General features: G+C 38.1%; 1 protein-coding gene across 6 annotated transcripts; it reads left to right on the forward strand.

Moving 5' to 3' along the window:
* Positions 1–13,081: 13,081 nt before the first annotated feature.
* Positions 13,082–15,878, forward strand: LOC127086201 (uncharacterized). 6 transcript variants are annotated; one of them, XM_051026915.1, is made up of 7 exons: positions 13,082–13,182; positions 13,282–13,523; positions 13,604–14,463; positions 14,535–14,725; positions 14,813–14,972; positions 15,099–15,213; positions 15,302–15,878. In XM_051026915.1, exons 4-7 carry the CDS (start codon positions 14,583–14,585, stop codon positions 15,580–15,582), a joined length of 699 nt encoding a protein of 232 aa, XP_050882872.1. In that variant the 5' UTR covers positions 13,082–13,182; positions 13,282–13,523; positions 13,604–14,463; positions 14,535–14,582; the 3' UTR covers positions 15,583–15,878. The 6 variants fall into 6 exon arrangements, with proteins under 6 accessions (XP_050882872.1, XP_050882873.1, XP_050882875.1 ...); XM_051026916.1 differs by having other exon boundaries at positions 14,545–14,725; XM_051026918.1 differs by having other exon boundaries at positions 14,553–14,725.
* The last annotated feature ends 10,422 nt before the right edge of the window (positions 15,879–26,300 follow it).

The following is a 26,300-nucleotide window of genomic DNA, read 5'->3' on the forward strand; positions in this document are numbered from 1 at the left end:
TTTGTTGGTGTTAATTTATGTTAGAACTCAGTCATTCGAGATATCTTGAGACAATGTATCAAGAGAGAGCAAAATGTTGTTGTCCATGGCATTTCTTTATAGAGTAACAAACTTGAAATTGAATTAAATAAAAATGAAATATATAAAATATAAGACCATCAAATGGGCTTTACAAAGGAGGATAAAATAATGGACTTGATCCTCTATAATGGAATGGTCCTGTTCCATTCAAAAATAATACAAACGAATGCGATTTTAGATATTTAGATATTTTTATATTCAAATATTAAATTGATATGAGTCCGACCTTATTATTTTTTAGGTTTAGTTATATTTAGTTTTTTAGGATTAATTATTTTAGACTTTAAGTAATTTTTTAGAAAATTCTACCGTATTTGGATTTAGATAATTTTGATTATTTTTCTCGAATATTGGTCGTAATCAATCAATTTAAAAGAAATAAAGATGTTGATTATTAATATTGAAGAAAATAAGGATTTAAAGACCATGACTATTGAGCAATTTATGGATTTCTTACAAGTATACAAAGAATAATAAAAGAGAAAAATTAAACAAAAGGAGATTATACTACAACTCAGCGTAAAAGAAGCAAACTATGTGAATTACAAGAGTCAAAGAGGACGAGGTCATGGCTAAGGACGAGAACATGGAAGAGTAGAAAGAGGTGGTTACAACAACTACTCCAACAACTTCAACAATAGAGAAGTTGGAATCCATAAGTAACAAGAGGTCGTGAAGAAGAAACTTTGTTGCTCGCGTACCAAAACCAAGTTAAAGAAAAAAGAAACAAGTGGTACTTCGACAATGTCGCAAACAATTTCATATGCATCAATCAAAGTATGATTGTAGCGTTCAATGAAGCAATAACTGATAATGTCTCATTTGGAGATGACTCAAAGATACCGGTTAAAGAAAAAGGTAAAATTCTCATACGCTTGAAGAATGAGAGTCATCAATTCATATCAATGTCTAATATGATATTCATTTGAAAGAACATAGTCTTTTCTTAAAAGAGTGTGGACCTAACTTGATTGCTAATGTGTTTATGTCAAAGAATAGAATATTCCTCTTGAACATTCAAAATGATGTGGCAAAGTGTCTAAAGGCTTGTTATACCGACTCTTCATGGCTATGACATCTAAGATTCAGACATCTCTAGAACGTTTGTCAAAGAAGGAGATGGTGAGAGACTTGCCTAGTATAAACCACCCAGAACAACTCTGCGAAGGATGTCTAATTGGGAAGCAATTTCGAAAAAACTTTCCAAAGGAATCAACGTCAAGAACGACAAAACCGTTAGAACTCATACACATCGATGTATGTGGACCAATCAATCCAAACTCTTTTGGTAAGAGTAAATACTTTCTCCTCTTTATTGATGATTGTCGCACCTCGAAAAAATAGGGATACGACTTCAAAGCGAAACGCGATCGCACGCTCGCAATGATGGACTGAACAGAGTCGCCACCGAACTTTATTTATTCCTAAAAAGGAAAGGGGAAATATCGATAAAACCCAAGACAAAACTGAAGGAGAATTGCGACCCAAAGCGCAGCGGAAATTAAAAATTTCTCCTTTAGAGATCCTTACGAATGGTCATGATCAGTGATAGAATATTTACCTCTTATGACGGTTGAAACCGTTGGTGCAGATCTCTTGTAGCGATCAAAACCTTTGATGCAGATCCACGAAAACGATCACGAACGTTGAACGATGACAACGTCTCTACTCAGTCCACACGAACGGGTTCCTTCAATCTCAGTGCTAGCTGGTACGAATGAAGGCTTTGAGTGAGAGAGAGAGAGGGAGTGAAAACGAAAAGAATGCAACCGCACTTTGTGCTTCTGCACAAGGGTTCTATTTATAGAACCACTTGTGTGGGCTTTAAGCTAAAAGCCCACTTAAGTGTATTTTGGCCCATATCTTATAATATGCCCAAAATCACTTAAGCCCATGGTACCTTACCATATTTCGTATTCTACTCAAGTACACCGTACCTTACGATGTTCTATAATCCACTTAAGGGCACCGTACCTTACGATATTCCTTAGTTACTCTATCTCTCATCAATCCGTCCTTTGTGTGTGACCCTGTAGGTTTTTCGCGGCGTTGGCAATTATATTAAATCATGTATTTAACATAATAAACAGTGAGCGGTATCTAGCAACACATCACTGCTACCCAAGACACGAAAATGTCATGTGATCTGACAAAACCATCTGTGATAATACTTATGTGTATAATTACCCTTTTGCCCTTATGTCTATATTGAACACAAGGCATAGACCGCGTCATCCTTGTTCAGTTCAATATTGGGCCCATAGACATTCATCCTGTTACGCAGGATGGGCAAATTCCATTTAGGACACTCATGTCCCTCAGCATGCTTTGTAGAGTACCCATTAACTGTCGTTATGGTTATCCAGTTACGGACAACGTTGGATCAGCAATAAAGCACTCGACTCTACATCTAGGATCCATAGTGGTTTCAGGTCGAAGAGTGGAATACACTATTATCACCATGAGAATAACTTATGACACTTTGCATAACTTTCTATATAGTATTCTCATAGCGGGTCAATCCGGTACAAATATTACTCTTAATATTCATACCTATGTTTAAGACTTGATAACTCTTTATCCATGATCCATGAGATGTGATCATCAGTCTCCAAACATAATAGTCTTAATGCTTTAATGTTATCCCACTTCACACTAAAACTCGACTACGGATACTTTAAGAATAATGTCCTTATGTTTAATGTGATCTCATGATTAAGTCATACTTGATACATTAAACAGACTAGCTATTCTAGGGACTTTATTAAACAAACGTAATAAAGAAAAAGCCTTTTATTATTAATAAATAATTCGATACAAGTACCAAAAGTATTGGCCTCTAGGGCTTACACCAACAATCTCCCACTAGCACTAGAGCCAATCAGGCATACCCTTAATACCCATAGATCTAGTATGGCCATCATGCTTCTGCTGCGCAAGAGGCTTTGTCAGTGGGTCAGCAATATTGTCCAGTGTAGGTACTCTGCATATTTTCACATCTCCTCTATCTATTATCTCTCGAATGAGATGATAACGCCTAAGTATGTGTTTGGATCGTTGGTGAGATCTAGGCTCCTTGGCTTGTGCGATAGCACCATTGTTATCACAGTAGAGACCAATGGGATCCACAATGCTAGGGACTATGCCAAGTTCACTAATGAACTTTTTGATCCAAACAGCTTCCTTTGCTGCACTTGAGGCAGCAATATACTCGGCCTCGGTTGTAGAATCAGCAACTGTATCTTGCTTTGAACTTTTCCAGCTTACAGCGCCACCGTTTAAGCAAAACACATAACCAGATTGTGATCTAAAGTCATCCTTATCTGTCTGGAAGCTAGCATCGGTGTATCCAATTACAGCCAACTCTTCCTGACCTCCATATATCAAGAATGAGTCCTTAGTCCTTCTCAAATACTTAAGGATATTCTTGACAGCTACCCAGTGAGCATCACCAGGATCAGATTGGTACCTACTCGTTGCACTTAAAGCATACGAGACATCTGGTCGAGTACATAACATGGCATACATGATAGATCCTATTGCAGATGCATATGGAATCTTATTCATGCGATCCCTTTCTTCCTTAGTTAAAGGGGATTGTGTTTTTGATAGACACAGGCCATGTTGCATAGGTATGAATCCTTTCTTGGAATCATGCATATTAAAGCGTCTCAACACTTTGTCTATGTATGTACTCTGACTTAGGCCAAGCAGTTTTTGTGATCTATCTCTATAGATTCTGATTCCTAATATATAGGCTGCTTCACCTAGGTCCTTCATAGAAAAGCATTTCCCTAACCAAGACTTTACTTGTTGTAGGGTAGGGATATCGTTTCCAATGAGTAATATGTCATCTACATATAATACCAGGAAAACGATCATGCTCCCACTAACCTTCTTGTAGACACAAGGCTCATCTTCGTTTTTGATGAATCCATATTGTTTTACTGTTTCATCAAAACGAAGATTCCAGCTCCTGGAAGCTTGCTTCAATCCATAGATTGATCTTTGTAACTTACATATCTTTTGGGCTTCCTCTGGTATGTCAAATCCTTCAGGTTGTGTCATGTACACATCCTCAAGAAGATTTCCATTAAGGAAAGCAGTTTTGACATCCATCTGCCATATTTCATAATCATGATATGCAGCGATAGCAAGTAAAATCCGAACAGATTTAAGCATTGCAACTGGTGAAAAGGTTTCATCATAGTCAATCCCATGAATTTGTTTATATCCTTTTGCAACCAGTCTTGCCTTATAGGTATGTACCTTACCATCCATGTCAGTCTTCTTTTTGAAGACCCACTTGCATCCTATAGGGTTAACCCCTACAGGAGGCTCTACCAAGGTCCAAACTTGGTTTGTGTACATGGAATCTATTTCGGATTTCATGGCTTCTAGCCACTTCTCATACTCGGGACCAGTTATGACCTCTTGGTAGGTCACAGGCTCATCTTGATCCATGAGTAATACATCACCTTGATCAGTTATGAGATATCCATATCTCTCAGGTAGTTGACGTATCCTGCTTGACCTACGCTGGGTTTGTTCTACTTGAGCAGGTTGCTCTTCCACAATTTCTTGTGTTTCCTGCTCTAATTCCTCCATAGGTGTATCTATGCTTTGCGGTTCTTGAATTTCTTCAAGCTCTACTTTCCTCCCACTGGTTCCTTTGGAAATAAAATCCTTTTCTAGGAAAACTCCAGTTCGAGCAACAAATACTTTGCCCTCAGAAGGATTGTAGAAGTAATACCCCTTTGTTTCTTTAGGATACCCCACAAATAAGCATTTGTCAGATTTGGGCTCAAGCTTAGTCGAAATTTGTCGTTTCACATAAACTTCGCAACCCCAAATCTTCATGTAAGACATATGTGGTTTCTTACCACTCCATATTTCATATGGTGTCTTGTCAACCTTCTTGGATGGAACACGGTTAAGTGTGTAAGCTGCTGTCAATAGTGCATGTCCCCAAAAGGAGTTTGGAAGATCGGCGTGACTCATCATGGATCGGACCATGTCTAACAGGGTTCGATTTCTTCTCTCAGATACACCATTCCATTGGGGTGTTCCAGGAGGAGTAAGTTGGGATAGGATCCCACACTCTCTCAGATGGTCATCAAACTCTAGGCTTAAATACTCACCACCTCGATCTGATCGAAGAGTTTTAATATTCTTACCTAGTTGGTTTTGTACTTCATTCTTGAATTCCTTGAACTTTTCAAAGGACTCTGATTTGTGTTTCATTAAATACACATAACCATATCTACTGAAATCATCAGTGAATGTGATGAAGTACTGAAAACCTCCTCTGGCTGGTATGTTCAATGGTCCACATACATCAGTATGTATGAGGGCCAAAAGATCATTAGCTCTTTCACCTTTTCCTGTGAATGGAGACTTTGTCATCTTTCCAATTAAACAAGATCTGCATGTCTCATATGATTCATAATCAAAAGAGTCCAAGAGTCCATCTTTATGGAGTTTGGAAATGCGTTTCTCATTTATGTGGCCTAATCGACAATGCCAAAGGTAAGTTGGATTTAACTCGTTAGGTTTCATCCTTTTAGTATTAATGTTATATATAGGCATTTCGAGATCAAGGACATACAGTCCATTGCTCATTTGTGCAGTAGCATAGAATATATCATTCAAATAAATTGAGCAACAATTGTTCTTTATAAATGAAAAACCAAACTTGTCCAAACAAGAAATGGAAATAATATTCCTGCTAATTGCAGGTACATAATAACAGTTCTCTAACTGAATTATTAAACCACTAGGTAAAGTTAATACATAAGTTCCTACGGCTAAAGCAGCAACCTTTGCTCCATTGCCAACTCGTAGGTCAACTTCACCTTTTGCCAAATCTCTACTTCTTTTTAGCCCCTGCACATTTGTACAAATGTGAGAACCGCATCCAGTATCTAATATCCATGATGCAGAAGTAGATAAATTTATTTCAATAACAAAAATACCTGAAGTTGAAGTCTCTACTCCATTCTTCGTATCTTCCAGGTACTTTGGGCAGTTTCTCTTCCAGTGTCCGGTCTTACCGCAATGGAAGCAGGTGCCTGCCTTTGCTATGCCTCCACTAGGCTTCAAAGCAGCAACAGTGGGTCTGGGTTTGGCAACTTGCTTGCCTTTCCCTTTATCACCCTGCTTGGTGGGCCTTTTGTTCTGTCTCTTTCCATTTCCGATCATCAGAATGGACTTCCCTTTTGTCTTCAGATTCTGCTCAGCAGTTCTTAACATGCCTAGCAGTTCAGGAAGAGATTTATCCATATTATTCATATTGAAATTTAGGATAAATTGACTGAATCTATCTGGCAATGATTGCAAGATCAAATCAGTTGCAAGTTCCTTTCCGAGGGGAAAACCCAATCTGTCAAGGTTTTCCACATACCCAATCATCTTGAGCACATGGGGACTTACAGGGGCTCCTTCAGCTAACTTGCTTTGAAAAAGGGCTTTTGAAACTTCAAACCTCTCATGCCTTGCCTGCTCTTGATAGAGCAACTTCAGGTGTTCGATCATATCGAACGCTGACATGTTCTCATGTTGCTTTTGCAATTCTGAGTTCATGGTAGCCAGCATGAGACAAGCAGTTTCATTGGCATCATCAACATGCTTCTTATAAGCATCTCTTTCTGCCTTAGGTGCAGAACTAGGAGGTTCCTCTTCAGGAACAGGAGTCTCCAAGACATACAGCTTTTTATCATGTTTGAGGACAATCCTCAGGTTTCGGTGCCAATCCAGAAAATTTGTCCCAGACAATTTTTCTTTGTCAAGGATTGATCGCAAGATGTTGTTAGAGGTGTTTGTTGTCATGGTTATCTACATAAGGATTAAGAAAATATTAGTATCATTGACATATTTAATTAGGCCTTTAATCAAATATGCTCCCACTATTTTACTCAAAACAAATGACCCTCATCATTTGATTCGGAAAATCCCGTTGGAAGATTTTCTAGTGGGTCGAGATCCATATTTCACTTCGTTCTAAGTCCGCGTAGGCGGATTACACAAAACTAGGTTATTTAGGTAGGAACTCCTTCCAGTTGTATCTCATACAACTCTCGAAAATTTCAGTTGGGTGAATAACTCCTTATTCCAATCCATCATATGGATTATTCCCAACTCTTGCTTCTAAAACATATATGATCTTATTATAATTAAGTTTGACCCATTGTCTTAGCAGTTGGATATTACAATTATCCCATCGCACCTTACTAATATAGAACATGCACCTCGCTTTGGCGAAACCTACATTATCCGATACTAGTCTTGATGAGTGCTAAAACTTGGAAAGCAAACACATATAATATCATCATAATTTGTTTAGTTAAGTTTGACCCATTGTTTTAGCAGTTGGATATTACAATTATCCCATCGCACCTTACTAATATAGAACATGCACCTCGCTTTGGCGAAACCTACATTATCCGATACTAGTCTTGATGAGTGCTAAAACTTGGAAAGCATAAACTTAATATTTTAGTTTGAGGGAATTGCAATTGTTATGATCTCACCGGCTTGTTTATCATATAAATCGTCTCTCACATGCATCAAGATACATTCACATGCATCAACATACATACAAACAAAATGAAACAGTTATGGCCCCTAGCACAATTGTTCTCCCAAGCCAATGAGAGAACCTAAGCTAACCTACAACGATCTAAGCTTCTCCAAGCAAGATCTTCAAGGTTGTCCTCCTTTAATATTGAATTCTTCTCTAAGCTTCTCCAAGCAAGATCTTCAAGATTGTCCTCTTTTGATATTGAAATCTTCTCTTTCTTCATAACATTGTCTTCTTCTCTTTATTCATAACATTACATTCCAGAAGAAACTCGTTTTACATACGAGGGTTTGAGATGAGAAAAGAAGTTACATTAAGAGATCAAAAGGAGAGGCACGACACGCAGGTCGTATTTAAAAACCCAAAACAAAATAAAGAAAGACTAAGGCCATAACTGATCACAACAAGGCAATAATAACAAACACATTATTATTATTATTTTAATTCCTTTAATTAATTAAAACTAAATTGAATTTCGGCGACCGATCATACTATGCAGAGTTAGCCGGAGGTTCCGCTGCCCGGTCAGCGGACGGTGGTTCCGCTGACCGATCAGCGGACGGGGTCAAGGGGCAGCGCCCTTGCGGGGTTGGAGGGGCAGCGCCCCTGTCCAAAATTTTAATGAACAATTCATTTGAAATGGACATTGTTTTGCATCCACACAACCCTTGCGTAGTCACAAAACAGGAACCCCAAAATTTTGACTCTGGGAGTGTGACGACCGTCACAGGAGTGTGACGACCGTCACAGGCAATGTGAGTGTGACGACCGTCATGGGTGTGTTACGACCGTCACGCATCCAATTTGTTACGCCTGTTACGCTCGTCTCACGAGCTTCACGCAGCCAAAGTAACAAACTTTGAAACAGTCAACACGCTCGTCACACGAGCTCCACGCAGCCAAAATAATAGACTTTGAAACAGTCAACACACGTGTTCCAAAAAAAAAAAAAAAACCCTAAATTGACAACTCTTTGACGGCACAACCCTTGCGCCGTCACCAACCCTAATGCGCCAATTTCAGACCGTCAAACACACCTCGATTGTTGATTCAGTATGATTGATCAACAGGTCATTGCTTCACCATACTAATGTCGGATTCCGAAGCAAATGACCATTGATCGCTCAAAGGAAAACAATCATTTAGTGTTCGAATGAACGAAACAGAAACAGTATATCACATATACCGTACTTTGCATTAGGATTACTTATATCATATATAAGTTGATCGGTCTCAATTGTGTAACCTATGGACGATCGATGTATCGCTGCTTCACCATACTAATGTCGGATTCCGAAGCATAGTCAACATCAATCATCCAACTCGTACACTCATGATGCCAAATTTAATTGCCCGTTTAATTAATTGATTCATTCTGTCTTTTAATCATATTAATACAGAAATTAAACACCTATCCGATTCATGGTTTCGTAAGTGGCTCTGATACCACTGAAGGAGAATTGCGACCCAAAGCGCAGCGGAAATTAAAAATTTCTCCTTTAGAGATCCTTACGAATGGTCATGATCAGTGATAGAATATTTACCTCTTATGACGGTTGAAACCTTTGGTGCAGATCTCTTATAGCGATCAAAACCTTTGATGCAGATCCACGAAAACGATCACGAACGTTGAACGATGACAACGTCTCTACTCAGTCCACACGAACGGGTTCCTTCAATCTCAGTGCTAGCTGGTACGAATGAAGGCTTTGAGTGAGAGAGAGAGAGGGAGTGAAAACGAAAAGAATGCAACCGCACTTTGTGCTTCTGCACAAGGGTTCTATTTATAGAACCACTTGTGTGGGCTTTAAGCTAAAAGCCCACTTAAGTGTATTTTGGCCCATATCTTATAATATGCCCAAAATCACTTAAGCCCATGGTACCTTACCATATTTCGTATTCTACTCAAGTACACCGTACCTTACGATGTTCTATAATCCACTTAAGGGCACCGTACCTTACGATATTCCTTAGTTACTCTATCTCTCATCAATCCGTCCTTTGTGTGTGACCCTGTAGGTTTTTCGCGACGTTGGCAATTATATTAAATCATGTATTTAACATAATAAACAGTGAGCGGTATCTAGCAACACATCACTGCTACCCAAGACACGAAAATGTCATGTGATCTGACAAAACCATCTGTGATAATACTTATGTGTATAATTACCCTTTTGCCCTTATGTCTATATTGAACACAAGGCATAGACCGTGTCATCCTTGTTCTGTTCAATATTGGGCCCATAGACATTCATCCTGTTACGCAGGATGGGCAAATTCCATCTAGGACACTCATGTCCCTCAGCATGCTTTGTAGAGTACCCATTAACTGTCGTTATGGTTATCCAGTTACGGACAACGTTGGATCAGCAATAAAGCACTCGACTCTACATCTAGGATCCATAGTGGTTTCAGGTCGAAGAGTGGAATACACTATTATCACCATGAGAATAACTTATGACACTTTGCATAACTTTCTATATAGTATTCTCATAGCGGGTCAATCCGGTACAAATATTACTCTTAATATTCATACCTATGTTTAAGACTTGATAACTCTTTATCCATGATCCATGAGATGTGATCATCAGTCTCCAAACATAATAGTCTTAATGCTTTAATGTTATCCCACTTCACACTAAAACTCGACTACGGATACTTTAAGAATAATGTCCTTATGTTTAATGTGATCTCATGATTAAGTCATACTTGATACATTAAACAGACTAGCTATTCTAGGGACTTTATTAAACAAACGTAATAAAGAAAAAGCCTTTTATTATTAATAAATAATTCGATACAAGTACCAAAAGTATTGGCCTCTAGGGCTTACACCAACAAAAACGACAATGATTATTGGTCGTCGCAACCAAATCAGGGTTCGGGAGTCGATTACGCAAGGGGAAGGTATTAGCACCCCTCACGTCCGTTGTACTCAACGGGAACCATTAGGTCAGTTGTGTGCGTTAATGTTAGTTTGAAATGTTAGGCTTTTCAGTTATTAGGTGGGAAAGAAAGAAGAGGGGAGAAAGTTTTTGGATTTTTTAACGAAGGACTAAACCTAAGTTTTTTATTAGTGGGCCTGACAAGATTTATAAATCCTGCTCCTACGTATCTCAAAAGAGAAATCAAGGCTTACGTAGTTCTGGGTAGAAAAATGTTTGTTTGTTGGTCGATTTTAGCGAAAGCTATATTGTATTAGTCGACGAAAACATTGTTTTATCCAAAACAGATGAGGAGTGGACGCATACCACACATCGAACGGATTTATAAATCTACATTCGGAAAAGCGTCATTTATCTCTACTCAACAATCGTGGCCGAAACATTGTTTTGTATCACTTAAGACAATATATCTTTCATTTATGAAAAAGGTTCTTTGATTGGTCGCACGGCGGCAAAAAAAGAGTTTGATTGGTTGGATGTATTTTGAGTGATGGCGAGGACTTGGATGAGCGAGATATACATCTCGAATCCTAGCCTCAGGAGTGCATGGTATACACCATGTTCCATTTCCATCTTTATTGAAAGAGATTAAGATAGGAATTAAGTATTTTGGAATTTGATTGTGAAAGGGTTTGAAGAAACCGCATTGACAATTTTAGACGATGGCGAGAGTTAAGATTGGCGAGGCATACGTCTCGAATCTTAACCTCAGGAGTGCATGGTATACACCATGTTCCATTTCCACCTTTATTGAAAGAGTCTTAAATAAGATTTAAGTATCTTAGATTTGATTGAGAAAAAGGTTTGACGAAACCACATTGACAATTTTAGACGATGGCGAGAGTTAAGATTGGCGAGGCATACGTCTCGAATCTTAACCTCAGGAGTGCATGGTATACACCATGTTCCATTTCCATCTTTATTGAAAAAGGTTAAATAAGAATTAGGTATTTTGAGTTTTGTTGTGAAAAAATGACTTGACCTAGATCAAGTATTGATGGACGTTTGAGAAATTTGAATGAGTGTTCGAGAGAACAAAGTGGATAATTGGATGATGGCGAGAACTAGGATTGGCGAGATATACATCTCGAATCCTAATCTCAGGAGTGCGTGGTATACACCACGTTCCACTTCCATCTTTATTGAAAAAGTCTTGACTATGAATTAATATTTTTTGAGTTTTTATTAGGGAAAATGGCTTGACGTTGAATCAAGCATTTGATGAAAGTTTGAAAGAGATGGGATGGAATGGGATGGAGGAATGAGTTGATTTGTTTATTGAGAAAATACTCGACGTTGGATCGAGTCATTTGTTTTTGTATTTTTGAAAATGTTGATTTTATTCTTGTGTTAGTAGCTAACTAAACAACCAAGCAATAAAGAAATGAAACAGTACAAGATTATTACACATCGGGGGAATGGGGTACATTTTGTTAAATGGGGATTAAGAAATCATGAAATAATAAAATCGGGCCCAAACAACAAATAATGCAATGCATGAGTGTAAGTGCAAGAGAACCGGCTCATTGTAAGAAAGCCCAAGAGTAAGCTATGTGAGGTTGATGGCGATGCTTAAAAAGCAATCGACTTACAAGGGTGTGAAAAAAGGGCTCGATATTAAATCGAGAAAATATGATTTTTATAAGTTAAAAAATGGTTTCGAATGCATGATGCAATTAAAAGAAAAAACAAATCTACAATAATAAAAAAAAGAAATATGAATAATAAAGCATAAATATAAAAGAAAATATTAAAAGAAAGAAAAACTACACCTAGGAGTATCAAACCCACTACACTAAAGATCTAGAAGCCACTCCCCTCCACCAGACCACTTACTAACTAACTGATATTTTAAGACTAACTTAAATATATAAACTAAGAAAAATTAAAAAAAAGGATTAAAATAAAAAAACTAAAATAAAAGAAAACTGTTGGTCTATTGGTAATTAAACCCAGCCGCATGGCTGTTGGGTTTACAATGGGGAATAAATTGGAAATCTAAAACAATTAACAACTAACTAACATAGGAAAATGAAAGGACTCTCTTTTTCTTAATGTTTTTTTAGAACTACTTACTCTGTTTAATTGAAAAAAGAAAATGAGGAAAGAAAAACAAAATGGATCCGTCTCTCTCACTCTCAACGAAACTCAACCTCTCTCGCCAGAACCCTTTTTCGATCGCGTCTCTCCTTCCTATCAACCCTCGACCTCGCGCCTCCCTTTCTCAACCTAAACACACAAAAAAGATTTCCAGTAGAGAAACGAATAGGACGGCTCACCTTCGGTGGTGACGGTGAGCTTAATCCTCTTCTCTCTGCTAGGTTCTTCCCGCCGTCCACAAAATCAAGCTTCGCTTCCGAAAGGTTAGGTTTTTTGTTTGGCCGATTTTAGGGTTTCTATTGTTTATGGTCGCCCCCCTTCTGATTTCGTCCCTTCACTAATTCTCTTTGCTTCCTATTTATCTCCTCTGATTAGGGTTTCAGATTGATGCTCAAAGGTTCCAAAGGAGAAAGTTTTCAGAAGCACTTTTGTCCGCTCAGAAACGAGTTATCCTGTTTGATGCTATTTTCCGGAAAGGTAATCTGTACTTAGCTTTTTCCTATCTCTTTCGTCTTAACTCCAATTTGGGTAATCTTCTGAACTTAACCGACTCAGTCATTATTTTGTTTACTGCAGTGAATTCGGAGCATTGGCTTAATTTTGCCTTGTGATTTTAATGTTTTTTTGCTAAGTTTGATTTCTCACTCCCACCGAGTCCGTGATAGCAGCAACAGCATTGGATGTATCACTTGCATTTGACACCATTCCCTGGCTCATGGTTTTCTGCGCTTGCTCACGAGCCAACTTGAGTTCTTCTGGTATTGTCCACGTTGATTGCTGTGGGTTGTTGGTTGTTTGCTGATGAATGTTGTGATAAGGTGAAATTCTAACCCTTCGTTGTTGATTAACATAACAATCCTCAAATCACACCCTAAAGCATGCGTTGATTTGATTGCAGGTATGATTCTGTGATGGAAGCGGTAACTTTGGCGGAGAGATTCTTCAACTATTATCCTCTGGGTGATGGATGGAGAATCCATTCCAAGTGTTTCCATAAGGAAGTTCCTTTCACTTTCTGAAAATTATGGACTTGGAATTGCTGAATTTGCTTGGATATGACCTTATTGTTTTGCTTTTCCTTACTGCAGTAGCGAATATGAAACGAGAACGACTCATTGCCACGCTCTCAAAATCTTTTTCTCTTTGAACGTCCTTTTACAATTTGTATCTTGGGTTACTTTGCTGACTTGAGATAAACCACTTTTTTTTTTTGCAGGAGAATGTTATACGACGTGTCGATCATCATTAGCGGTATCTTCATCCATTACAGTAGAGGGACCAATGTCCACTGAATGTGGGGATTTAACAGAAGCCAAATCTTACTCAGACTTTGAGGCAGATAAATGTATCCCGAACGGCACTCCTTCCTTGTCCAGTGGGGATCTGAGCCAACATAACTGGATTGAGCTGGACTATTCACACTGTTTGTTTTTTGAAGTTTTATGAGTCTTATCTGTTGTATTCGTCTTTTGATGTGGCAAACAGATTTTATCTTCATGGCGTACCAGAGTTTGATGTGGAAAATGTTTCTCATTAGCATAGTGTGCCAGGGAAGGACTTTTGCAAGTCACAGCCAAAATGCAACCTGCAGTTCTTGCCAATCAGCCATTTCAGGAGAAAGAATGGAAGAAGTCCCATATTGAGATTTATCCAAAAGAAATATTACTTCAGAAGCTCCAGCGTCTTCTGCACTCACTTTTGGATGAAGATGATTGACCTGCGGATTATGATTCCACATCCTGCAATCCAAAAATCCTGGTATGCCCTTTACTCTTTCTATCAAAATCATCACTGGTTTCAATGTGAACATCAAAACAAGCTTCTAAAAGAGTTTGGTAGATCCAAAGGTTCAGTGGAAACCCATCCGCCCTCACGACATGTCTCAGGAACAGACCCGTCAAATGATCTACAAGAAAGATACAATAACACTTCGGAGGGTTTGCATTGATTCACCACTACTTGTAAAATTTATAGGTTTCTCAATGGCTCCCCCAATTATGCCCCGGAGTTTAACAGAATGGTGTGCTTCTTGATCTTGGCTCAAGCCTTTCGTGTGTGTTACAGATTGGTGAACTTATGTAGAACTGTTGTAATTGGTTTTATGCAGGATTTTGAGTATGACATATTCTTGGAATGCTACATCCTTAGAACCTGTACCGTGCAACCGGTCCCTTGATGTATGCTTGTATTGTTCTTGTAACAACTGCTTCTCTCCACGAACGTTGCCTTTGAAGTTCTTGCATCCGGTTGAGCATTACGTGTTGTTTGTAAAAGCTGCATTTCCCTCCTTTTAATTTCAACCATTAGTTCCCTCTGTTATGGATGTACATGAATTTGATCTTATGATGGTGTTGGTTTAGACATTGTGTTGCTGTTTTGGTTTTTTCTTGCAGGCTTCCTGTGTTCAGCCCCAAAATCAAGGGGTGTCGCAAGCTTTTTGCTATCATTGTAAGCCGGATAAGCAGTTGTTATCAGTGCAGAATGAATTGCAATTAGGCTTTGCGGAAGGTTAGATAGCAGTTTATTGTTTTGGACTTATCATATGCGGTTCTGTTGCAGCCGACGGTGACTCAACTATTCTGTAACATCTTAGCAGGTTTTGGAGCTAAGTATACAACCTCCGGCATTATGCACTTTATTACGAAGAAGTTGTTTGCTGTACTCATTGTGGATGATGTGAGCTTGAGAGAAAATCGCTATTTGATGCAACCAACTGCCAGTAGTGCAAAATATTCTCCTAGTGCTCAGAACTGGGAGTTGAAAAGTACAGAGTGTTTATTGAAATCCACAGATTCCATGTTGGGGTACAAAACAGCAGCACCGACAACCAAAGCAAGAACCGCAAAGGTCAAACAAACCTTGCCTTCATGGCCTTGAGAAAATCTTACTGAGAGTACCTTACAATATTTACCTGCATCCTTGACAAATTGAGCAGCATCGGTCTCAGATGCCAATGCATTCTCATTCTTCTGCCTAAGATTCTTTAGGATCTCCTGTGGCTCATAAGGAGACAATTTTGTAGCTTGTAAGATTCTGTATTAGAACTTTTGACTTGTATACAGTTCTTAAGTGGGATATTCCATGAACCGATAAAACCTGTACCTCATGTGACACAAACTCTTCCTTCTCCTTATGCCATTATCACACTTTTCTTGCAAAATATTTTTCACACTTTATTGTTATATTGATTACTCCTGTATGAATGTCGATGGCCCTATAAATGCACTGTCTGAACTTATTATTGGCAGGTCATGTAGGGACGTGAGGTCCATACAACTTTTGCGCTTTATTTAAGCAATGTTTATTCATGATGTGTCTTTTAAAGGATGAAGCAAGTTATTTTAGAGGATGAAGCAAGTTTGTGTAAGGATTTCAAAATTCAAATACTGTCATGATCACATGTAACCTATTATACACAACTTTGAATTATGATGACTTCTATTCTTTTGTTTCAAAAAAAAAAACCAACAAAACCAATTAAAATCGAATCAATCTATAATTGGTTAAAATTACTTTGATGTCAACTCTAACATTCATTTGGAAATTAAAATCAATTAGAGTTTGAATCATTAGTAAAACACAATTAAGATTAACTTGAATTTTGGAATTAGATTTACTTTGAAATTAAATTGAAATTAAAAATTAAAAAAAAGTCAAATAACTAAAATCCATTTTGTAATCACAAAGCACCATGATCAAAAGGCTAGATAACCAATGTTTATCACAAAATATGGATTTGGGAATGAATGTATGCAAATGAACTTTAGGCCAAGTGCCAAGCAAAAAATGAAAAAAATGAAAAAAATCAGGATCAAAATCGGGGTATGACAATGATTATTCCAGAAAATGTGGGTTTATTTCTTGGAGGAGAAGTCATAAGTATTTGAAAACTTTAAGAAGTTCAAAGCCCTTATGGAGAAAGAAAATGGTCTTCTCGTTAAGGCCATGAGATCTGATCGATGAGGAAAGTTCACTTCAAATGAGCTCCACAAATATTGTGAAGACCATGGAATCCTCCGCCAACTAATGGTGCCAAGATCTCCATAACAAAATGGAGTAACAGAGAGAAAGAATCGGGCCATAAGCAGTGGCATGTGCGATTTACCTAACAAATTGTTCCCCAACAAGAATTGTGTATGAGAAGACACCACGAGAAAAATGAATTGAAAGGAAGCCCGGGATCTATCACTTTAAAGTGTTTGGAAGCATTTCCTATACCCACGTTCCAGATGAAAGGAGAACAAAGCTCGATGATAAAAGTGAAAAATACGTATTTGTGGGTTACAACTCAAGCTCCAAGGGGTACAAGCTATATAATCCAAATAATGTAAATATCGTCATAGGTCGAGACGGGAAATTCAAAGAAGAAGATTGTTGGGATTGGAGTGCTGAAGAAGATATGTACAATTTTCTTCCTTACTTTAAAGAAGAATGCGAAATCGAACAACCAATGATAGAGGAACATATTACACCACTTGTCTCACCGACACCAAGGTTGGATGAAACAAGATTAAGTGAGATGACACCACTACTAAGGAGCATTGAAAAGCTTTATGAGGTAACTGAAAACCAAAACGACATTAACCTCTTTTGTCTTTTTGGTGATTGCGAGCCTCTAAGCTATAAAGTGGAGAGACGCCATGGACGAAGAAATCATGTCAATCACGAAGAATGACAGGTGAAAACTTACTACACTTCCACGATGACACAAAGCAATCGGAGTAAGATGTGTATACAAGGTGAATAATAATGTAAAAGGAGACGTGGAGAGATACAAAGCAAGATTGGTAGCGAAGGACTATAGTCAAAGACAAGGAATTGACTATGATGAGGTATTTTTCCCTGCTGCTCGTCTTGAAACTATTAGACTGATCATTGCATTGGCAACAAAAAATGAATGGCAGATCCATCAAACGAATGTGAAGTCGACCTTCTTTAATGGTTTTCTCGAATAAGAAGTTTATATCGAGCAACCACAGGGCTATGAAGTAAAAGGGCGAGAAGAAAAGTCGTAAAGTTGAAGAGGCGTTGTACAGACTCAAGCAAACACTGAGTGGAATATTCGAATTGACAAGTACTTTTAAGACAAGAACTTCATCAAGTGTCCATATATGCATGAACTCTATATTAAAACGCAAAGTGAAGATATTTTGATTGTGTGTTTATATGTTGATGACTTGATCTTCACAGGGAACAATCTAAGCATGTTCAAAGAGTTCAATAAAGACATGTCAAATGAATTTGAGATGACGGATATGAGGCTCATGATATATTATCTCGGCATCAAAGTAAATTAAGAAGAAAAAATAATTTTCATCACCAAGAAGGCTATGCCAAAGAAGTCCTTAAGAAGTTCAAGATGGATGATGCCAATTCAGTTTGCACCCCGATGGAATGTGGCAGCAAGCTGAGTAAGCATGAAAGTGGAGATATTGTGGATCCAACTCTTTACAAAAGTTTGGTTGGAAGTCTAGGTTATTTGACAAGTACAAGATCGAATATTCTCTATGTTATAAGAGTCGTAGGTTGCTACATGGAAGCTCCAACAAAAACTCACTTCAAGGAGAAAAAGAGAATCCTTTGATACATCAAAGGTACAACAAACTTTGGCTTGCATTATTACTCTTCTAACAATTATGAGATTATTGGCTATAGTGAATGATTGGAGTGGAGGCTTGGATGATAGAAATAGCACTATTGGTTTTGTGTTCTTTATGGAAGATACTACTTTCACTTGGATGTCAAAGAAGCAACATATTATCACATTGTAAACTTATGAAGTCGAGTATATCGCCGCCACATCATGCGTTTGTCATGCAATTTGGCTAAGGAAATTGTTATAAGAGTTAAATATGCCACAAGAAGATCCTGTGCAAATATGTATTGACAATAAATCAACACTTGCTTTGTCAAAGATTCCCGTATTTGATGAAATAAGTAAGCACATCGACACCCGTTACCACTTCATAAGAGAATGCATCAAGAAGAAGAAGGTGAAGTTGACGTATGTGATGTCTCGAGATCAAGTTGCCTACATTTTCACCAAGCCACTTAAGTTGGAAATTTTCGTGAAACTAAGGAGTATGATTGGAGTTAAAAATCAAGTTTAAGGGGGAATGTTGAAATATTAAGCTTGATTTGGGTCTAACCTTATTATTTGGATTTTTAAGTTTAGTTATTTTATACTTAGGTAATTTAGGATAATGTTTCGAGAAAATTCTTGTAGTGTTTAGAGTATCTAGATATTTCTTAGGATTGTAATATTTTCTAGAATACTCTTGGAATTTCTAGAGTTGAGAAATCTTTAGAATTAGTGTATCTTATGTTCTCCTTAGAGTACTATAAATAGAGATGTAATCTTACACTTTTGTATCAAGCAAAAATAAAAAGGTTCTCTCTTCCACAAAGAATTCCCCTATCTATCAAGTTTCTACTCAAGCCTCTAAAATTTCCACACACACTCTCCCTAAACACAAAAGGCTTTATTTCCAACAAGTGGACCATGAGAGAGAGAGAGAGAGAGAAGAAATACAAAATATAGAGCATCGAAGAGAGAGATTGATTTATTAAAATTGGAATTTAGTGAGTTATAGATGAAAAAAGGAATCAGGATGAATGCCTGAAAGACTCTCAAACAAGAGGACATAACCACATGTTATTTAACCAATGTCCCTATAGACATATATAAGGATATAGAAAAAAATATTCTCACGCTATGGTGAGGTAACATATGTGTTTATCCCAAGCAAGAGAAATAAAGAAGGAAATTTTTTTGGGTTTGTAATATTTGAAGGGATAAAGAACTATAAAAAAGATATGATCTTTCTTGATACACAAAAATGAAGAAGATAAAGATGATGAAGATTGAGAAAGAGAAGAGAGAAACGTAACTGTTACACTTGGATTTTCAGATACTAGAAATTCAATAAAGAATATCAATGAAAGACATTTACTATGAGAAAGCATTAATGAAGTATCCTTAAAAGAGCATTAATGCTAAGTCGTCGATAGACCAACAACGAAGGGTCAACCAAGCTATCAACACAATGAGACATGGTTTGGAGGACTCTCATAGATAAGTTCCTCTAGACCTAAAAGCATGTCCAGAATCTCAAGAAGGATAGTCGACAAATATCTTTATTCCTTCAAGAGGACTAGTCGATTAAGCCACATGATGTAAAAGACTTAGTAAATTTATAAGTATTGACTCCTTAATAGGCAACATTAACAGAACATTGAAACGGTTAGAGTCGAAGGTTCGTGAAAAAAGTGGGAAGCAGTTACTACTCAACGTGGATTTTTAACAAAGAGTGTCTTGGAGGACACGTAAGTACACTAGTGTGAACTTGAAGATTAAACATGGAGTAAACGCAGTAGTCCCACATAAATAGAATAAATAGTCATACGCAAAATGTCATACATACTATCCACACCACTGGAGTACCCGAGTCAAAGAGCGAAACAATTGAGTGAGAAACATGCATGTGTCTACATCCACTCTTTTTTAGTCTTTTTGCTTCCTTAAACGGAACATGTATTTTTACATTTGTTTTATTGAATATCATTTACTGCATTTTACCTTATCATTTATCACAACCTGACTTCATTTAAAGTCTTTTTCTACGTTGCATTCAATTCACATGCATGTGTATTCACACGAATTATTTGCACAAATTGCTTTGGAGATTTCTTGAGTTAATCTCCCAGACTTTTAAACTCGTGATTGTTTATTAAAAACATCGGTAAACAATATGGCACGCCCAATGGGACCTTTTTGTGTGAATATTTTTGCATAAAAGAAATGTCTTACATTATTTTCTTTGTAGTGTCTTTCATTTTGTGGTCTTCCCCGTGTTATATGCACTTAAGGAATGGTAATTGAATTTCTGATATGTCTAAAAAAAACCTTCCTAGAGTAATACTCCAAACTTAAGAGGACAACCGGCGGTTACTAGCATCGGCAATTTTGTGGCTCCAACCTCAGTCGAGAAGATACCCACTGTCATAAGTAGAGAAGTGGCGTATTCTATACCACCTAGGGTGACAAAATGGATTGTGGCCCGCCAGGCCGGCCCGCACACCCACCAAAAAATGGCGGGGTGGGTTGGGGCTTTATGTCTGCCTACCCGCTCAGCCCACCCCGCTTTAAGCACGCCTCGCCTTAAGCACTCAAAATATTTATTTTGGTTGATAGAAGGTTAATACTTGAACTATAATTTTGGAATACTTGTTGATGGTTCTATTTTATACATTTATTTGTGAATATATGCAATATTTTTTGACGTAAAATTTGTTTAAAATATGCTTTATAAAATATTGTTCTAAAAAATAAGTGAAAAATCTAATTGAGATGTAAAAATAAGTCTATTAATCTATTAAAAGATGAAAGATAAATAAATAAAAAAATAGGCGAGCAAGCCCGCCGCCAGCCAACCCGCCACCTTGGCGGACGAGCTATATTTTTAAGCCCAATTTCACTTGACGGGCTTGCGCGACCCGCCCCCTTTTTTGCGGGCTTAAGGCGGGGTGGGGCGGGCGACCTATCTTGCCACCCCTAATACCACCAGATGTGGGAGTTTCATCACCGTAAACGTCAAATGCTCCAATGATTTCTAGGGAGTTATGAAATTTAGGAGACCAAAGGCCTTTTTATTTAGGTTTCTCGTTACCTCAGAAGGAACAACCATATGGAATACTAACTGTGATGATCGCAAGTCTTCACCCTAGTACGTCAATATATTCTGAAAACGTGATGGTAACATCATTTCTCTTTAACCCGTATTTGGCTTCAGCATCCATATGGCCAACTTTGGCCAACTAGGACAACCACCATGAGGTATGAGGTATGTTCCTCCCCATGGTGCTTTGTCCTTAACTAATAACTCTCTTCAAGTCATGAGAATGTTAATGGATGAAAGCAATCACGATATGGTTCACGCGATTACACATCAAATATGCAACATGTTTAGCCTACTTATAGAGAACACGAATATGAGTTATCAATAGTTAACCCACCAAATGGGTAAGATTGATATTTTTGGGGGCACCAACAGTGCCGCTGACTCTAGTGCCTAACAAAGGCCAGAAGGCCTCCATATGGTCCTAGTGCAACGCAACCAAGATGACGACTAAGCCTTGAGACAAGCCCGAGAGGACAACATGGGGGTACAAGATAATACCACCAACGTCGTTGAACACGTTTTGGTCCAGAATGGCCTCAATGTAGGCCTTCACAGGCCAAATTATATATCCTCATTATCTGAATATGTAAGGAAAACTGAATTTTCTAGAGGCTGGAAAGTCCCAAAATTCATCAAGTTTGCTGGCGAGACTAGTGAGTCCACCATCGAACACTTTGCCTGGTACCAAACTGAGGCTGGTGTTTTAGCCAACAATAAGAACCTGAAAATAAAGTATTTTCCAAACTCATTGACAAAGAACGCTTTTACATGGTTCACCACCCTTTCCCCAAATTCCATTTTTACGTGGGCCTAATTAGAGAGGGAATTTAGCGAGCAACTCTACATGGGGCAATGTAAGATTAGCCTCAAGGAATTAGCCAGTGTGAGGTGAAAGATGGATGAAAGCATCAATGATTAGCTCAATAGGTTTAGAATCTTAAAAGCGAGATGTTTTACACAAGTGCCAGAATATGAGTTAGTTGAACTAGCAGCAGGGGGTCTCAACTACTCCATTAGGAAGAAGTTAGACACCCAATACTTGAGATACATGGCCCAGTTAGTGGATAGAGTTCGACAAGTCAAACAGTTAAAGGTTGAAAAGGATAAAACTTTAAAGTTCAGTAAAAATAAGGTAGCTTATGTCGAATTCGACAATAGAGGAAACTCATATGAATCAGAGTATGAGTGTGTGAAGGAGAATGAAGTTAATGTGGTTGAACTAAAGTCAGAGCCTCCTTACACGTGCAAGTTTTTGAAACCCTTAAATGGGAAGAGTCTTGTAGATTCCAAAAATTAAAAATTCGTTGCTAGAACATATACCTGCGACGTTACTAAGTGTGACGAAATATTTGATCTATTGGTTACTGATGGATAAATCGTTGTACCTAAAAGGGCTGAAGTCCCACCATTAGAACGGAGAAAGAGAAAGGCTTTTGTAAATTCCATAATTTTTTGGGTCATAAAACTTCTCAATGTGTACTTTTCAAGGACCTGGTGCAAAATGCTCTCAAGGATGGAAGACTCAAGTTTGCTGACAAGCAGAAACCACACCCAGAAGAGGAAGTTGAGACAAAAGTTGAGGCTCTCTTTGTCGAGCCAGTGGGTATCATGGTTGTTAACAGTGCTGGGGATGAAGACAGTAAACCAAACTACGAGGATCCAGCAGCAAAGGCTTATGCCAAAGTTGAAGAGGAGTTGGTCGATATTTTGAATCGTTGCAAGTTGAAAGATTCAAAGGTGATGATGTGTTTCTGGCGAAGCTCTGTGTTTGAAAAAGAAACTACTAAAGTGTTGGAGAGGGAAAACCCTTACCAAACCAAAACGTTTGTCCGACATGATAAGCCCAAGGAACCTTTCTCTAAGAAAGGAAAAAGCCCAACAAAGTTCCAGGGTAGGACTTATGTCCCTACTGCATATGCATCTCCTAGGGAATGGTTACGCCTTGCTCCTAAATTAGAAACTAGTGGGGGAAAATGGAAAGTAGTGAATGTTGATTATGGTTCCTCATACAGAGACAACTCCCAAGTTTCAAATAAATACTCTTATGTCTCGCAGAACTACATGGGAAAACCCCCCCCATGACATGACTAGGACTCAGTGGAGGAGACACCAGAGAAACAAGAAAGTTACACGAGTGGCTGGAAGCTCCAGCAGAAGTGATAGCATTCAATTTGTCGATAAAGGTCGAAGTAGTCAATGGCCAGTCATGCAAATGCTGTTTCCCCCTCTATCACCCATGAAGGAGGAGAAAACAACGAAAGATAAAGCCATTGAAGACGTCGATATAGGGATAAACAACTTTGATCAGGGTCTGAGCCAGAACTAGATATCATTTGCAATATGATATCTATTTTGCCTTTAGAGTACGATACAATCACATAAGTGATTGAGGAAGAAGGTCTTGAGGAAGAACTAGCTACCCACAAACCTTTGTGCTATTATGTGATGAATGAAGGCTTAGTTAATGAATACCATGCCATTTTGGGAAGGCCAAGCATGGACATGCAACAACACATGAAACCTTTGTATATAAGGGCTAAGGTAAACGGCGTGGGGACCAACAAAGTTTTGTTCGACTTTGGGGCATGTGTCGATGTTATGCCTCAATCCCTCTTGGTAAAAATAGGCAAATTTCCCACAAATTTAGCCTGTAACAACATGGCATTGTCCAACTATGAGGGCAAAACCAACAAACTCTTAAGAGTCATTCAAGTCGGTGTAGTGGTGGGAATCACCACAAAGGCCAACCTTATTTGTGGTGGTTCTGACTAAAGCAAACTACAATATGTTATTAGGTAGAGAATGGTTGCAAGGAGTCGGATATGTACCCTCGTTTATGCATAAGAGGGTCACCATCTTGAAGCCTGATGGGATTTTCAAAACCATCAAAGTTGATCAGAGTTTTTTCAGAGCAGATGTCAATCACATCAACATGCTTAACTTTGACCAAAAATTGGCTAACATTTCTCCATGTAAACTTGTCGGAGGAGGATATAAATTTGAAGGGCGTGAGGTATGCTACACAATGAAGCTACACCCTTAATACGAGTTTACCTGGGAATATTACTCTATCAGAGGGTATAACCGATAGTCTGAATTTGATGGAGACAATGATTGAGTCAAGCGCGTTGGCTCAGATTTCGGCCTATGTGGCTGAAAATAAAATCCCAGTGGCCTTGGAGGTCGAATCTCAACATGGTGAATGTCGAAGACATTAAGCCTGAGAACACTTGGGTAAATTAATCTTGCCTTCCTAGCCAAACAACAGATTCAGAAAGTCGAAGATTAGATTACATATATAATAATGAGCCTTTGGAGTTTGAGAAAGACCAACAATCTCGACCAAGAAAATGAAGGTGCAGGATCCTTTGGAAGATATGAACTTGGGAGATGAGACGACAAAATGACCAACATACATTAGTGCCAAAATCTCCCCACACTTAAAAGCAGAAGTAATCAAGATTATAAAGGAGCTCAAAGCTTGTTTCGCCTGGGACTATGATGAAATTCCCGAACTCAGTTGCAATTTAGTGGAGTTAAAGAAGTCGATCAGACCTGGCAAGAAGTCATTGAAGCAGACCCCATAGAGGTTCACGTTTGAAATCATGTCCAAGATCAAAGTTGAGATCGAGAGATTGCTCCCGGAAAAGTTCATCATTCCTACCAGGTATGTCGAGTGGCTTGATAATATTGTTCCAGTTATTGAGAAAAATGGAACCCTTAGAGTCTGTATAGATTTTAGAGATCTTAATGATGCTACTCATAAATATGAATACCAAATGCTAGTGGATAATATGTCGGTCGACTTTGCGGCTGGATTCAAAAACCTGAGTCTCCTTAATGCCCAAATTTTCATTATGGAGGAAGACATAGAAAAAACATCTAATTAATGCGTTTTTAAACCACTTCGTTTAAAGTGACTTTGATTGACTTGTAGAAGCAATCAATCTCATTGTAACTTTATGTACCATTTCATATGGCTTGATTCATTTAGATGCTTCCAAGCTCTCTCGTTTCGTATTTCGCTTCCGCGCTTCTTAAAATCTCCGATTTCGTTTTATGGGACCTAAAAAGTTTTTCAAATTGTCTAAATGGATTTTGGGTCTATTCAACCCCCTTCTAGACATTGTTGTATCCATATTCTCACCTAATAATTAGAGCTTATGTGAAATTTACAATTTTCTTGCATACTTTCTTCTTTTTTTCCTACTTCTTTCATAACTAATTTTCTAAGCTATTCAATTAATGTTGCTGGTATAGAACTAAATTGGCCAATGCTGGGTTTCTTAGTGGGGTATCTGTTTAATTTTTTTTGCTGATTCTGTATTACTTTCTTTCCTGCTTGAGAAGCTCCCAACCAATGACCAAATGGGTTTATTTATGTGATTCCATGACTAGAGTTTTTGGAATTTCTACAATGTTCTTCATTTTGCCCCATGATACCAGATAGAAAACATAACGTAGGTGAATTTTCATACCTGAAATCAATCCTGGTTATCCCATTAGAGGTGCTTCCTATGTGCATGTCTGGTTTTATAACCTTGTCCACACTTATCTTGACTTTTGCTTTGATAATTGTGGATCTGTCAAGCATTTCATAGACGAGAGCTTCACAAAACACTCCAAATTATTCTCCAATCTTTTGTCCCATTTGTGGTGTTTTTTCATTGATAGGAAGAACCCATAATTGAATCCAAATGAGTGTCTTAGTAAATCCATGTTGTTCATTGGTTTGATGCCGTCCCATTCTTGGAGGATAAACAAAGAATTCCTGAATATCCACAGGCTTCCCTTTAGGATACGCTGGTAGTCCTCTGGATTTTCCATAGTAATTTTATACATATTTGGTTCTAATTCAGAGGCATATAGGTTTAGATGGTCACATCATATGTTGGATAAGGAATCTTGGGTTGA

The sequence above is a fragment of the Lathyrus oleraceus genome, chromosome 5 (genome assembly GCF_024323335.1).
Source record: "Lathyrus oleraceus cultivar Zhongwan6 chromosome 5, CAAS_Psat_ZW6_1.0, whole genome shotgun sequence".
NCBI lineage: Eukaryota > Viridiplantae > Streptophyta > Magnoliopsida > Fabales > Fabaceae > Lathyrus > Lathyrus oleraceus.